The 15,844-nt window shown below is 43.1% G+C and overlaps 1 protein-coding gene across 9 annotated transcripts in view; it reads left to right on the top strand.

Moving 5' to 3' along the window:
• baz2bb (bromodomain adjacent to zinc finger domain, 2Bb) overlaps positions 1-15,844 on the top strand; it is a 63,779-nt gene that overhangs the window by 26,170 nt on the left and 21,765 nt on the right. For 8 of the 9 annotated variants that reach the window (XM_080412909.1, XM_080412912.1, XM_080412911.1 and 5 more), the window contains exons 3-8: positions 6,964-7,137; positions 11,276-11,455; positions 12,329-12,487; positions 12,842-13,014; positions 13,986-14,183; positions 14,898-15,626. In XM_080412909.1, coding sequence (XP_080269035.1) covers positions 6,966-7,137; positions 11,276-11,455; positions 12,329-12,487; positions 12,842-13,014; positions 13,986-14,183; positions 14,898-15,626 — 1,611 coding nt within the window. In that variant the 5' untranslated portion in view covers positions 6,964-6,965. The remainder of the gene's footprint in view (positions 1-6,963; positions 7,138-11,275; positions 11,456-12,328; positions 12,488-12,841; positions 13,015-13,985; positions 14,184-14,897; positions 15,627-15,844) is intronic. The other variant, XM_080412908.1, reaches the window with a different exon arrangement.

Below are 15,844 nucleotides of genomic sequence, written 5' to 3'. Positions count from 1 at the left end.
ATGGGACATAAACAAGAGGCCCTCACTAGAAGCCTGTCTGGGATGAATGGTTTTACCGGCCCCCTTATGTGCAAAGCATTGATTGTATAGCAACATGCCACATGTTTTGGTTGCATCCATGTGTGCACAGCTCTGCTCTCACAACGACAGACTTAAATACTGCTCACACCCCCTCCCTTTCTTGAGTAGAGACTTCATGTAATGCCTTCAGAAGCCAGTTTTAGCCAAAGCCAAACAAACATCTTAGTTGCTTGTTTTGGGCTACAGTTGTTGTTGCAATTGCATCGTCACTGTTAGTTGATTGCAAAGTAAAACGTTACTTTGGTTTAACACCTTCTTTTAAATTCTGATGCTTTGCTAACTTGAATGAAGGACCGCAGGCGCGCCTCCTATGCGAGCTAACTAATGTAGGGTGACAGAACAAGTAATTACAGCCTCGTCGATTGTGCTGAGGCATTGGCTTGTTGTATGCAAAGCTGAGTTTGGATGTACAGTAACTTTATTTAGACATCTACTCCAAAAACGGTATGCTGCTTGCTGTAAACCCAGCAAATTTGCCTGCTATGCTCTGTCGGATGATTGCATTATCATTTTTATTGCCCTAATACACACCCAGTGTATTAGTTTCCATAATGGAAAATGTTCCCATGTCATCAAAAATGTATTAAATGAATGCTCATAAATGCTCCCCCGACTACCTCATCATCAAACATTCTATGAGATGTAAACTAATAACTAACATCTGATTGGGCTCCTGGCATAGCATAGGTTTTGGGAAATGTTTTTAACAACTTAAACCCTCTAGGCTTAGTAAATTGGACCTCAGATGGCTCTTCACTCGAACCGCTTTTTCCCCCCTTTACACCAAAGCTCTTAACCGACAAACGTTTTTACACAGTATAAAGTCAGTGTTATTTTAACCACTTGACCATTTTGTTGAGCGGGGGGACCCCAGGGCAGGGTCTATACTTGGTTCCCTCCTTTTTTTCCCGCTGTACACCAAATCTCTTCATTGAAAAAAACGGATCTACAGGCTCACAACGCATGGCAACGCAGTGGGCTGTGAGCTTGTCGATCTGCTATTTTCAGTGGAAGGTTTGCCTATTATGACATGCACTGAATAGGTACGCTAGGGTTCATGTGGTTAACTCTGAAGGTGTGCAAATGTAACCAAATGGACCCCTAAATCAACACTCATGATTGAACAGTGTAGCTACCGTGCCATTCACACCACAACAAAGTCTGTGTGGGTGGCCCCTTTAACCCATTAAGCATCTTGTGTCATTTTAGATTTCTAAAGTGATAAATAGCAGATATACAAGCTTGTAGATCTCCATTTATTTTTTTTATCGTGGACAATGTGTGCAAATCTTTGAATATATGTCTTTAAAGCGAACATTTTTAACTCTGACCTGTGCTTCTGGGGGGGGGTCCCTGGAACAACATATTTTGAGATGGGGGTCCGCGGCCAAATACATATCATTTTGGGGGTCCTTGACATGGAAAAGTTGGAGCACCACTGTTTTTTTTCAAAAAACTGTTAGGATTTAGAAGACATTTGTAGAATCCCCAGAAGCAAAGATTTGAGTTACAAATGTACCCAAATGAATATATAAGAATTATATATTCAAAGATTTGCACAGATTTTCAAGATTTTTCTAAAAATAGCAGATCTACAAGCTCATAGCGCGGGCACTCGATGCCGCGTTATGAGCTTGTAGATCCGCTATTTTTGAATAGCCCTTAAAATGACACGGATGCTTTTCCCCGGTCTCAATGGGGTTAAGTCACCCTGCTGCTTTGACCACACCAGAGAGTGGCGCTCTACATCAGACGTGCCCCCGGAACGCGGGTCAGTCTGAAGTTTCTTCCATTAGAGGGTTGGTGGTGGGGCCCCCGCCGCCCAGACAGGGACACTTCATCACTGTCTAAGGTGACGTGGGCGTCCAGTGCCCCGGGGCAGTGGCAGCTCGTCACTCAGTGGTGGGTGGACATGGATAGAACGCACCCACCGCTGTTTGAAGCTCGGAGGAGCGTGGCATTGCAGCTGAACTGTGGGTGTACCGCTGAACTCGAGTGGTGACGCACCTGGGCCACACAGAGCCTCAAACACCTGCCATTTTCCGCCAATCCTCCACCCCGTAGCAGTCGGCGGGGCCCCACTGGGAGCCCTTCTCCTGCGTGACACACGTGCACACACACACACACGCACGATGACGGCAGGGTGGGCGGTAAGAGGCTTTTTTAATCTTAACCCATTAAGACCTGAGGCAAATGTCTTCTAGATCTAGAACGGTTTTCTGAAAAACTATTGTTGCTCTGTCGGTGGTTCTCAAACCTTTTTCATGTCAAGGACCCCCAAAATTATATGTACTTGGCCGTGGACCCCCATCTCAAAAAATGTTGTTCCAGGGACCCCCAGAAGTAAAAAAAAATCCCTTTAAAAAAAATACATATATTCAAATATTTGCACACATTTTCAAGATTTTTCAAAAATGGTAGATATACAAGCTCATAGCGCGGCACTCGGTGCCGCGCTATGAGCTTGTATATCTGCCATTTTTGAATAGCCCAAAGAAATCTTAAAACGACACGGAGGCGTTCCCGGTCTCAATGCGTTAACATCCCTCTCGGTGTTGTCGCCCACTGGGGGAGGTGGTGGCAGCCTCTTCCTGCTCGTGACATCCCTTTTCTTTTCCCCCTCTCCGCGTCCAGCAAATCATTCCGGCTAAACAGCGAGCGGGCCGCCGCTATTTGTCCACTGTAGCAGAAGTCTCCCTTAATTGCGTTTTAGCGGGATGGCGGACACCAGCAGTGATTTGTGAAGGTATATAGGGGAGGCTGGTGTCACCAGGCAACCGCGTTGGAGGAGCCAACCAGGGAGAAAAATATGCTCATGCTTCAGCAGATGGACTTGGGAGGGAGGGAGGGGTGGTGGGGGGGTGGGGGGGCACTGTGGTCTACAGCTAATCATTAGACGTTTAAGGCCGCAGACGATAAATAGCGTTCACGGTAGTTATTTACCATATTTATGGATGAGTTTGTTATCCAGTCACTCGCTGTTTATTTTACTCATTTGTGTGTGCGTGCATGTACACACAATGTGTGTATATACTGCGTGAGCATCTCCACAGTAAAATCCTCTGTTAATTTAACTATGAGAGAGTAAAAATGTACACTTTTATGGGGCCATTTAACACTGAGGATTTTGCTGTGTACATTGTAAAATCCTGAGTGTTAGGCTAATTTAACTCTTGAGAGCTGAGGGAAAAAAAAGTCCAACTGGTTACATTTGTACACTGTCAGAGTTGAATAGCACCGAGGATTTAGCTGTGTACTGTATGCTGTGATGTGTCCGTGTGAGGCTGTGATGGGAGTGGGCTGAGCTAAATGGACACAAAGGATCCGGCCAGGAATGGGGGGGCCAGCGAGTGTTGCAGCCCTCAGACATAACAGAGTTGTTGAATGGTGGCTAAAGCATTTTGAGCTCTGGACCTGGACCACTAGCATAGTTTCGAACAATACTCAAGAAACCACCCCACCGCACTTCCCCACAGCAATATCAACATTTAGTGTATAAGAAGGCATAGTAGTCATTTCAAATGTATTTATTTGTATTAATATTAAACATTGATTTTATCTTATTGATTTTTATTTTTAGTTGCTGGTGTTGTGCACCGAAAATAGCCGATCTACAAGCTCATTTGTTGGCTTGTAGATCCACTATTTTTGGTGCGCACCGCGTGCAATGAAGTATATTAAGCCTTTAACAGGCAATATTTGATTTCAAGCTTTTTTATATATATATATATATATATATATATATATATATATATATATTGTGTGTATATATATATATATATTTTTTTAAAGCATTTAAAAACATTTCCTCATGGACCAGTTGTAATTATGTCCTGGACCACGGGTTGAGAAACTGTAGTCTACTGTATATCATAGTGTCTGTGTCCCCCTTCTCTCTTTTCTCCTTTTCCTGCCCCGGCACCTTCCATTAGCTGTGAAGACATTGTGTCCGCAGTCTGAATATTGCTGATCCATGCTGATGACTGTGTTGTGGGATTATCACTGCTAGCATCAGCCATCTGTTACCGCGGAAGGAAATAAGATGGACAAGAAACTAGAGCCCGACCGATGCCAGAGTTTTTGGTCCGGTCCCGATTTTGGAGAGTCCTAGACCACAGAGTACCGTTGTTTTGACCGAATTATATATTTTTTTAATGCAGAATCTTGACCTTTTTGATAGATAAAAAATAAACACATAAGCAATAACCACTTCAGCCCTATAAAAAATACAAAATAAAGCCTATCTACAAGCTCAATGCGTTGCAACATCGGGACACAGTGGCTGCATAATTGCTGATACCGATGTCATCAAACAGTCAAATAATGGCCGATATATTGGTTGGGCTCTATAAGACACACATAATTCAGACACGTGCACAACGGGTTGGATGGAGGATAGATATGGCCAGATTATGCATACATTTTCAACTTGAACATGAAGTAGGGGTATGTATCTCTATTAGACAAACTGAATTCTATACACTGATAAAAAAAATCAATTCCATAAACAGTTTTAGTTGTTTACATTGTGCTAGTTTTGAGTCTCACGATTGAGTCCAACGAAAAGTAGTTTTGCCCTGTTTTAATGGAATTATCTATTAAATAATGAATCATTTTATATACAATCCATCTATGTGTAAGTGATCAATGGCATCTTACTTGTATGCATGATTTGTGCACTGTTTCATCAGGACGGGACCGCATTGGAAAAGTGTTTCATTACGCTTTAATGTGTCATCCTGGGTTTAAGTTATAGTGTGTGTGTGTGTGTGTGTGTGTGTGTGTGTGTGTGTGTGTGTGTGTGTGTGTGTGTGTGTGTGTGTGTGTGTGTGTGTGTGTGTGTGTGTGTGTGTGTGTGTGTGTGTGTGTGTGTGTGTGTGTGTGTGTGTGTGTGTGTGTGTGTGTGTGTGTGTGTGTGTGTGTGTGTGTGGTGTCATATCTGTGGACGTGACTTTGATCCAGCCACAGCCATTTCTCCAATAAATCATCTGCGGTACATTAGCATAGATGGCGCTTTCATGGGACCTGCAGCCCTGCTGTTTGGAACGTCTGCATTGTGTGTTCTGAGTCTCATACACTGTCAGGAGCCAGAGACCAGATACACACGCCACTAGTCATATTAATTTAGCTACTTTCGTAGGTTATATAGCATCCTGAATACTGACTGCTATCTCCCAGTAAGCCCATTTTAATTTCTCCTAATGAAGGCAGGATTGGCTTTTTAAATTCTACAAATGCTCTATTATTTTGCAGCCGCAATACTTTGTGCCTGTGTGCAGTAGATTTGTCATACTTCTTGTTTTTTGTTGTGTCAGTTCTGTTTCAAATGTGTTGTCAGCTTGTAACCAGTTTGAAGCATTTGTTGAGGAAACACCTGTTTTTGTTCTAAAATTATTCCTCAGGTCTGCTATTGACAGAAAATGTCAGTTTGCGTTTGCTGTAGAAAGAAATGATTGCCCAAGAGGAAATCATTTCTGCAACATTTCACAGTAAAATGAAGAAGTGGGTAAATAATTAGGAAATTAAATGTGTACCACACATATTAGTCACGCAAACACTAGTGCTTGGATCTTGGCACCGTCTTTCCTTCCGCCCTGGTGAAAATCACTGCCACACTTTTTGGGTCGTTTAATTTCATTAGTGTAACAGTTTAGTGTGCAGAGTTGAGACTAGATCTTAGAACGAGCACACAGCATCCACACACATGAAGCATGAGTGCAGAAGCATGTGATGAAGTCGACGTCAAACTGCAGATGCTTTTCTTTTCGAGAGGGGGATTATAATGACGACTTCTCCTCTGTCCTTTTTGTAAATTAAAGCGGCAAACACGCACACACACACAGCCACAGGAAGCGATGGCCTTTCCCGTGCACCGTGGCGCTTGCTTTCATGTAATTTGCGTCTCATCAGTGTTGTTCCTGGCGAGGGATGATACTTGATATTCAGAGGATAGCTTTGTCTCCGCGATTTAATCACCCCGCTCCTGCTCTCTCCGCAGAGGAGAGTCACCAGGGAGATCTAGAAATTGTTTGTGTAATGTACAATACAATAACAAAGGCGGGCTGTAGAACACAATCTGGTAGGCTGTGTTAAAGAGGATTTCAGATGTGGGCTTTTCACCAGGATCGCCAGGATGTGAAGTGGCATAAATAATGGAAAAGCCAGGAGATGTGGTGCTGATGAAAGGACTAGTAGGAAAGAATCTCACGCTGGCTTCATTTGGATGATGGGCAGAGCAACCGGGGCCAGGGTCAACAGAAGAGAGGCAGTGACGACCATGACAGGCCTTAGTAAATCTAGTAGCCAATATTTGAATTCGTGGAGCAGACTCTAACGCAACGCGTTTCCAATAAATCAAGGGTTGCACTTTCCTCTTGTTTAATGTGCAGTATCACGGCTTTATCAGAGGGCTTCATTAGCCGTCTAATATTCTCCAAAGATTGATACCGCATTTGCACAGCAGCAGTTTTTGCATGGCTTATAAAAGAGCTGAGGAAAAGCCCAGTACATAGAACATCTGTCAGCAGGGGTGTGTGCATGTGTGCTATGTTGGTGTATGTGGCCTTTATCTGTTCGTGTGTGCTTATTTTGAAAGTGTGTTCACGATTGCCTCGCTGCACTTCCTCTTGCCTTTGTGATAATGTGAGTGAAACAGCAGGCTTCAATGAGGCCCTCACAAAGGCCAGCTCATAGACTTGGAGCCACAGAGGTCTTTTGCTTCTCCGAGGCTCCAGTATTGTTGTGAGGGCAATTCAGATGTGTGTCAGAGAAAGTCTCAGTGGGGTATGTGGCATGAGTGTTGTTGGTTTTCTTTTTTTTCCTTCTTTTTTTTTTCTTCCTCCCATGCTATTGTAAAAGTGTTGATTGGATTGCGTTTGACAGATATGGAGTCTGGAGAGCGGCTGGCCTCCCCATCGTCGGCTCCGTCCTCCCTGCACATGGCCTCCTCTTCAACCAGCTCCTCCCCGGGCCCTGCCCCAGCCCAGCCCCAGTCACCCTCTGCCAAGTGCAGCCCGGCCCCCAGCCCGGCAGCCGCCTCCCCTCTCACCACCTGTGGTATGTGCACCCACTCTCCCGCCTATCTTCTATATGCAGTCGTGCACACACACACACACACACACACACACACACACACACACACACACACACACAGAGGCAGAGTTAAATTATTTAGGAATTTCACATCAAAGCTACCTCCATATTTTTTTTGTTTGACACCACATTTGCACATTGTCCATGCAGGAGATTGAATGTACTGTAGGCTGCACACAAAATCTAACCTTTTTGTTTTGATGCCTTATTCACTCCTAGCTCATTATATTTTAATATTCGGCACACATTTTTGGGAGCGCTTTTACATACACAAGTAATTATGATTGTGCATCATTAAGCCACCTGAAAGCATCTTCTGCCAGCCAGTCTCACTTTTCTGACAGTTTTGGGTAGGAACTGAAAAGCCATTGAATTAATGAATGCCAACAATTAAAAAGCTGTGCGCACCCTTGCGGATGTCTGTTGACAACCTTTAGCTCCAGTTTAGCCCATGTGATTTTGACGTGTCTGTCAGCCTCACATGGGGTGCGTGTGCTGCCGCGAACATCCTCTTGTTTTCTCTGAATACTAATTGTGGTCAAAGCCATTATGCAGTGAGCATTGGTGATGCATAAGGCTGTCAGATTACCCCTCACCAGAAAATAACATGCAAATTTTCACACTGTGATTTGTGATTTTCTTTTTTTAAATTATTTGCACCCCCCTTTCTTTCATGATAAGAAATGCCCTAAAAAATTGTGTTTTTTGTCATGCTGTTACAATGAAGACCACATTAGAGACATTCTCATAAATTATTCATTACACCCCCCACCCCGTGCGTGCACACACACACACACACACCCAACACTAAACATGCACTGAGATTTTCCAGATAATTTATTTGGGACTGAACACCGCATTAAATGCCTAAAGCACAGTGGCATCTCTGAAGTCACATTGCTGTTATGAGGAGGAAGTAAATTGAGTTCTTTTTAAGCGATTTCTTATCCCCCCATGGAAAGCAGAGAAAAGATATCACATGCCCAGTTTTGGCAACAGCCAGTCTTAAGTGATTGAATTACGCTGGAGCTTTCGTACACTTGTAAGATCACTAACTACTCTACACTCGCTAGATTAATTTATCTAAGTAAGGAATGTCCTCTACAGCAGTGTCTATCAACCTTTTTTGTGCCAAGGCACACCTGGCATAGCCAAAAAATCCCAGGGCACACCTAGATATACGGTATATATATATATATAGAAAAAAAGCAAATGCAAACAAATATTTCTGTTTTTGCATTATTCAGACATGCAAACTTGTAGCTTTTCAGCTTCCACTAGCCGTTTTTAATCCAAATAGGGCAATAGTGTGACACCTGACCCGAAAAAAACAGCATGTTGTCACCCTTTTCACCTCGGGGCTGTTTGCATGCCTGATTTATTATTATTGTTTAAAAAATAATTTATTTTAAATAAAAAATTATATTTTTTCAAACCTTCTTCAAACGGCGCGGCACACCTCAGCAGTAGCCCCGGCCCAAAATTGGGACGTTTGCCAGGGTTGATATACACTGCTCTACAGTACCTCTTAGTGTATTCAGTAGTCATGGCTTGAAAACTAATTCCATCTTGGCCTAGGTGAGATGACTTTTTAAATCTTTTTTTCCCCTATTAGCTTTCTGAGCCTTTATTTGATGGATACAGTGGAGAGAGACAGGAAATACGGAGAGAGTAGGAGAGTGACATGCAGCAAATGGTCCGGCCGGCTGGGAATTGAACCGGGGACTTGCTGTCACATGGGCAATTGAGCCCATGTGGTACGCTCCCTAACCACTCGTCCCTTGTTTTGAAACCTGTGAAAGAATTGTTTTTTTTACACATTTAACCAGCCCTATTTTATACACTGCAATAATAGCCAATCTACAAGGTGTTGCATCGTGACGTGTTGCGAAGATCGGCACTTTTCTCTATTTTGGGGGAAAAGGAAAAACACGACAAAACACAAAAAACTTGAATTGCTAGTGTCTTGATAGATTCTCGACTTGGACCACATCTGAATGACAAAGGGAGACTCATTCGGAATACCAATGACCTTGATCTTGTTATGAGGTCACGGAAGCAATTAAAAAGTATTATGTTAATGGATTTTAATTGACGGCGATATGGGTTGTTTGCAAATCCCTCCAGAATGTATTAGTGGAGAAGGATCTGCTGCAAGGTTAAGAGCAGCAAAAGTCTCTCAAGAACGAGCTGCGCAAACAACACTTCAAAGTTGTTGTTTTTCTCCCCCCAGTAACCCTCTGGAGATAGCAGTGGTATCATATTTGGTATCATCATACTCCGAATGTTTCTCCTGGTAAATAAAAAGGGAAACTTATCCTTTTGCTGCTCGTGTACACCCATTTGTCATTTGATTGGTTGAGTGACATGACCGACCGCAGGAAAGCCTGCAAGCTTGATGTAAAGGAAGTCCAAGCATAAGATGGTAATCATGGCCACTTGTTGTTAATCAGAGTTGTTTCACATTTTGTACACATTTAAAGAAATAGACCCATGCCTGGCTGTCTGTCTGTCTGTCTGTCTGCGTATCTATATGCGTATATATGTATATGGGCGGATCGACAGTTCTGGACAACCGCCTATCCCCTGACTCGACACTGGGCACGGTGCTCCCTCAGAGTCGGTCGGTCGGACGGACGGTTCTCGAGATGCATGAACTACAAACACACACACACGAGTGGACAGAGATTTTGCGCATTTATAGAAGGATAATAATCTCATAATTTTTACATTATGTGTAAAAAATTTAATTTAACTCGGAGTGTACAAATATAGACAAATGAACCCGTGTCTATTTGGTTACAGTTGTACACTCTCAGAGTCCTATGGATAGATTAATGCTGAGGATTTTACTTTGTACCATTATTTGACGAATGACTAAGATTTTAGGGATGAGATTTTATGCTGTAAATAAAATTGTCACCCAGCATTGTTGAGGACCTACTGCTGCCCCGAATAGGTTTATAGACCAGTCACAAACCAGATGCCAGACAATAAACACCCATAACATAGATTAAACGAGAATATATAACGTGAGAGGGATTGCTCAGTAATGGATCACATTACTCTGTTCCCACACCCGGTCCTGTATCCTGAAACCTGTTTACTGTAATGTCATGCAAAATGCATTCCATTTGTTTTGATGAGAGTTTCATCTATTTTGTGTTAAACTTAGTGACGTCATAGATGTTGTCATGCAGTGGCTAGAAAATTACTTATGCACTAGCTAGCTACTGTAACCTAGGGAGCATTTTACCTCGCATATTGCACATCATTGAAGTAACTTAAGAAGGCATTCAATTTTAGGACTTTGCTCTTTCATACTTTGGTCTAAACAGTGCTGTGATGGATTCGTCCAGACATGGGTTTTGATGCCTACTATCACCTGACGCAGGCATCAGATAAGAAAAGCCGACACAAGCTTTTTTTTTCTTTTCGTTTTTTTCCACCCAGTTTGTGTGCGGTGTTGACATTTCCATGAAATATGTTTGCTATTGCTTCACTATATCACCAGGTGAGTGGACAAAGTTGGTGATATGTTGCGAACATGGATTCTATTGAGCTCAAGTGTCTTTCTGGTCAGCACTGCTCTGTACTCTCAAGTCCTGGTGGAAACTGAAGCTGAATTACACTATTCAGATATGTCCGTCACAGAAAGACTGACAGCATAGAATACACAGTCTCCTAATGGTACTGTACATCACGCAGTGTTTACATTGTAATAGTTTCCTGAACTTCTCTAATTATTCAAACATGAGCGGGTGCCCCAGACCCTAAAACATTCATGATCATCGCTCTGAACAGATTCCCAGGCTCCCATGGCTGCTGTGTTTCCTATTTGCTTAAGCATGTTTGAGCAGATCAAGCATAACCAGTCTGCTTCTTTACATCCTCTAATGTCTCTTATTGTTAATGCATAAAAACATCAACTAACTGGTGTTGAAAGAGATCCCTAAATGAGACTTTGTCACAGTATTAAGAATTAATGATTGTACAAATGAATAATTCAGACATGGTATTTCAAATCCATGGACGAGTACGGTACCTTTTTTCTCTCATTTGAATCATCAACATGCTTCAAGTAGTCTTCTTTGTTCTCCAGGCCATTTGTTCCGGACGGCGGGTGATTCACATTTCAACATGTCTGGCATCTCCGGTGCGTTTCCTTATCCAGCGTTTGGGCTGTACACGACAAGCTCGGGACGCTCTGAGTTTGGAGGCCTGGGGACGCTGGGCGTGTCCGCTGCCTTGGCTGCTCACTCTCAGCTTGGTACGTTTCCAGGTAAGGAAGCTGTCGTTTTATGTACCAGAGTCTACTTCTGTGGCAGTGTTGTTTTCCTGAAGTCGTCATGATAATTCCTTTTTATGAAATTGTTTAAATGAACAAAGTGTAGGAAGAAAGACTTCTCTGTGTGTGTGTGTGTGTGTGTGTGTGTGTGTGTGTGTGTGTGTGTGTGTGTGTGTGTGTGTGTCTTCCTGTTCCTACCCAACGCCCACAAAGGTCCCTGCTATGACGGCATGAATCACTTTTATGATATGGCCTATCTGTTCCCAAGACAGCTCGACCGTTCACAGCAATACCATGGCCTAAAATAGAAATGATTCGGGCACACTTATTTACATTTCTGGTGTTGATTTTAGGATTCCGTTGCATTTGCATCTTATATCTTTTAAATAATGACTGCCTAGATTCTCTCTTACAACTCTTTGTGACACAATGCATTCTGAATGAGATAACTGAGTGATGATTACAACACAAAGGACTCCATTTTAGAAAGCAGATGCCATTTTAGAGGGAATGCTGCTCCTGGGAGGCTGTGTTGTTGCAGCTGTGAAACGTCCAGCAGAAGGGTTGCAAATCTGGAGTTCTATCCTGCAAGGATGAACTCATGGGAGTCTGTTTTGAATTTACTACCCTCAACATGTTAAGAATAAAGGAATGTAATCACAGCCCATGGAATGCATGGGTCATCTGTATGAAGCTCAGTACAAAGGTAAAAATACGACTTAATACAGGCTGTGTGATAGGAGTGATAACTCACTCATCACCTTGATAACGCCTACAGTAAGCGCAGGTCTCATAGATATCATTCAGTTCATATACGGTTTAGGATTGGCCATTAAAGACTGACAGTGTTTTTCTCTCTTATTTCAGACTGGTGGAGGGCTTCTGAGGCACACAGCAGAGGAGCAGCTGCCTTCTTCCCTCCTCTCCTGGGTCTACCTCCCATTTTTGCAACCCCCTTCCAGAGCCATGATCCTGCTAACTTTCAGTCAAGGACCCCCAGCAAGAATGGACGAGCCGCTGCCAAAGGTGCAGTACACAGCCAGGCAGTTTGAAGCCATTCAGTAATTCACAGAATTACTCTATATAAGAGAATTATGGGCTGAGGTACAATATCTATACGAGTAATTGACCCCTGAGGCAAAAGCAAGACATGCAAATTCATACATCGGCTTGTAAGCAGGTGCAAGGTGCCCCTCTATGCATATATTACAATAGTAAAATACTTCTGCTAACATAATGAGCTTTTCCTTATGAAGTGCAGTTGATATTTTTAAAAGTTGGTATCTCTGTCTCTTCCCTTATTTTCAGTCCATTCCACTACTAAAGCGGGTCTTCTTGCGTGGTTACCTACTATGACACACAATGTGCTTGTTTCTATAGGGGTAAACGGAAGCATGAATGGTGGCAGCACTTCCTCTATATCTGCTGGGAACCCCCTTCCATTTCTAGCAAAGGGAACCATGGAGAAAACCAAGACCGCCAATGGCAGTGGAAGGAGTCGCAAGGGCAGCCAGGATGTGGTCCAAGTGCAACAGAAGAGTACTAAAGAAAAGGTCAATATTTACTAACATATTATATAATCTTTACTAAAGTGCACACTTGATACACTGTCGTTGATTGCTGACTTTACGGACATAACATTACTGTGTTCCTTGCATTTGACTTCACAGTAAAATCTCAGTGTTCATTTAAAGCTGATCTATGTAACTTTCCTGTTTCCTGTTGAACCTGGGTCTCCTGCGCAAGTGCAGAATTTTCTTTTACCACTGAGATGATGGAGCCTACCTGCTTGCTCTGGGGAGAAATTGAATTTAGACCTTCAGGTCAAAATTTGTGTCAAACCAGAAATAGGATTGTGTCAAAGGTTGTGTCCAACCTAGACACAGGATCTAAATGTCTCAATAGAAGAGAAGGGAGACAAAATACAACCACCCCAATTGCATAAGTTATATCTGTCTGTGCGGTGAGCCCAAAATCTCTTCTGCCCGGTTCTCCTCAGTGGCGGGAGCAATTGATCTGAATTTGCACACAGCCATTGACCATTACCATGTGCACGGAACACCGAAGCCCGTTTTTCGCTTTCCCCAAATGTCAGCTGTTAATTAGCTTTTTTGTGTTCGCTGGCTCCCGGGTTGCCAAATCATGTGTGCATATTATTATTATTATTATTATTATTATTATTTTGGAGAAAAAAAAATTCATAACCCAAGATATCATGATTTGAAAATGTTCTGCTCCATTCACTTCTTGTTTAACTTCTTACTGAAAAAGGCTGTATCTCGGCTCCTAAGCACTTCTTTTTTTACAATGAATTTTGGCTCTGGCACTCAGAGCCAAACTGCCAGAAATAAGTCAGGCACTGAATGAGTTAACAATACTTCTACCATACAGATTGGACAAAATATTAGAGCTTTAACATGTAACCAAATGGATCCACGAGTCCATTTGGTTATATGTGTACACTCTCCAGAGAAGGATTTTACTGTGTTGACTGAGAAATGCGGACTCCATTGTCTTGTTCTAGAAGCTCAACAAGAAGGCACTGGAGACGTCCAGCATGAGCGGCAGCCAATCGGGTTCCTCGTCAGACAGCTCCAGTGGCGGGGAGAGCAGCAGTGATTTAGATGACCTGGACGAGGATGACGACGACGATGAAGATCCGAGCAATGACAGCGAGGACTCTGACTCTGAGAAGGAGAGTCGTGTGAAAAGGAAGTTAAAGGTGTGCAGCTGACTTGAACTGCTATTTCATGTGTACAGTTTTATGCTAAAACTCGAGAAGAGTCGATAACAATTCAAAAAAGGCATGTGTTCGATCAAAGATCTTTATTTGAACATCTATTTGCAGTTCTGTGTGTGCCTTGATTGTGCTGAACAACGGGACACATGAAGACAATGAAATATTTGTCATTGGATGAAACGGGCAAAAAAAAAATCTGAACAAATACTGTACATGGGACGTCAGGAAGGTTTTTTGTTTGATTGAATACTTTATTAGTCAGAAATGTAAACGGCACGTGGTACAGTAAGATATTAAGGCTAAAAGGATAAAACAAACAAGTCCTGGGGACTTGTTTCCATTGTGGTCCTATGTATTCAATCAACATAGCATAAGCAAATGAACAAACATGTGATGAGCTGAAGATTTAATTTCAGATAGTGAATTCTGTAGCAATATATTATCTTGATAAAGGGTAAAATATATATATTACAAAATAATTCTGTAATAGTGGTTTTACAGTATTATTTTTCTTTTACACAAAGTATTTCTGAGTGCAAATGCGCTGAATGCTAGTGTGATTTAAAATGTCAAGAGCAAATGCAATGTGACACACTTGGCGTGTATGCTAGCTGCCCCTACGTACTGACGTGACACTGTCCTGTCCCCTGCTTCCCTCTTCCTCATCCCCCTCATCACCCTTCTGGGTAAACCCAGGAACTGACACAGAACCCTGCTGAGAGCAAAAGGAAGAGACCTTCCATAGCCGAGGGAAGTGAGGCACGGGAAAGTCTGAGCATTACCTCTCAGAAGCATTGCGATGATGTTCCTCCATCTTCCTCATACCTCCTTCTCCCGCCGCACCACGCCGCCCTGCTCCGGTCCACAGCTGCACTCTTCCAGAGCTCCAAGCCCAGGGAGGAGGAAGGCCAGAAGCATACCAGCGTCATCCAGGCCACAGGATTGGTGGCTGGCAGCAAGCCCCTGGTGATGGTCACCCAGTCCCACCATCGGGAGGTCTCCCCTCTGCCCCCCAGGTCCTCGCCCAAGCCCTTCTCCTCTCTCTCCTCCTCATCCTCCTCGCCGATGCACTTCTCCTCCTCCTCGCCCAAACACTTCCCCCTCGCAGCGTCGCCAAAGCACTTCCCTCATTCTCCCTCGCCGAAGCACAACTCTTTCTCTTCCTCTCCTAAGCCTCTCTCCCTCTGCGCCTCACCCAAACCCCTCTCTCGATGCTCCTCTCCCAAGCCCCTGTCTCTCTCCTCGTCCCCGAAACCCCCCTCTCTGTCCTCCTCGCCCAAACCCCCAACTCTCTCGCCCTCACATAAACCCAAGTCTTTGACAGTGTCTCCGAAGCACACAAGGATCATGGATAGCATAAAGGCGGGCAGCAGGAACTTCCTAGATGAAGCCTCATTGCACACAAACAGTTTAAAGTTGAAGCAGGTGAGTTATCTTGTGGATTATTTACACTTATCACATCTTGGCTGATTTTTGTTTATTTTTCAAATTTTATTCATCTCATATGTTTGTTACTCAGTTACTGAATAAAACTAAAACTCTCAGCTGAAGTTAATTATTATAAAGCAGATGCGTTCCATTCTACATCCTCTTTTGTAATAGCTCTTTTATAGGATTTTGCTCATGGATGTTTTAATATCCGT

Source organism: Gymnoscopelus braueri (genome assembly GCF_963280865.1).
Source record: "Gymnoscopelus braueri genome assembly, chromosome: 18".
In the NCBI taxonomy this organism is placed as follows: domain Eukaryota; kingdom Metazoa; phylum Chordata; class Actinopteri; order Myctophiformes; family Myctophidae; genus Gymnoscopelus; species Gymnoscopelus braueri.
This window is presented reverse-complemented; position numbering and strand designations above follow the sequence as displayed.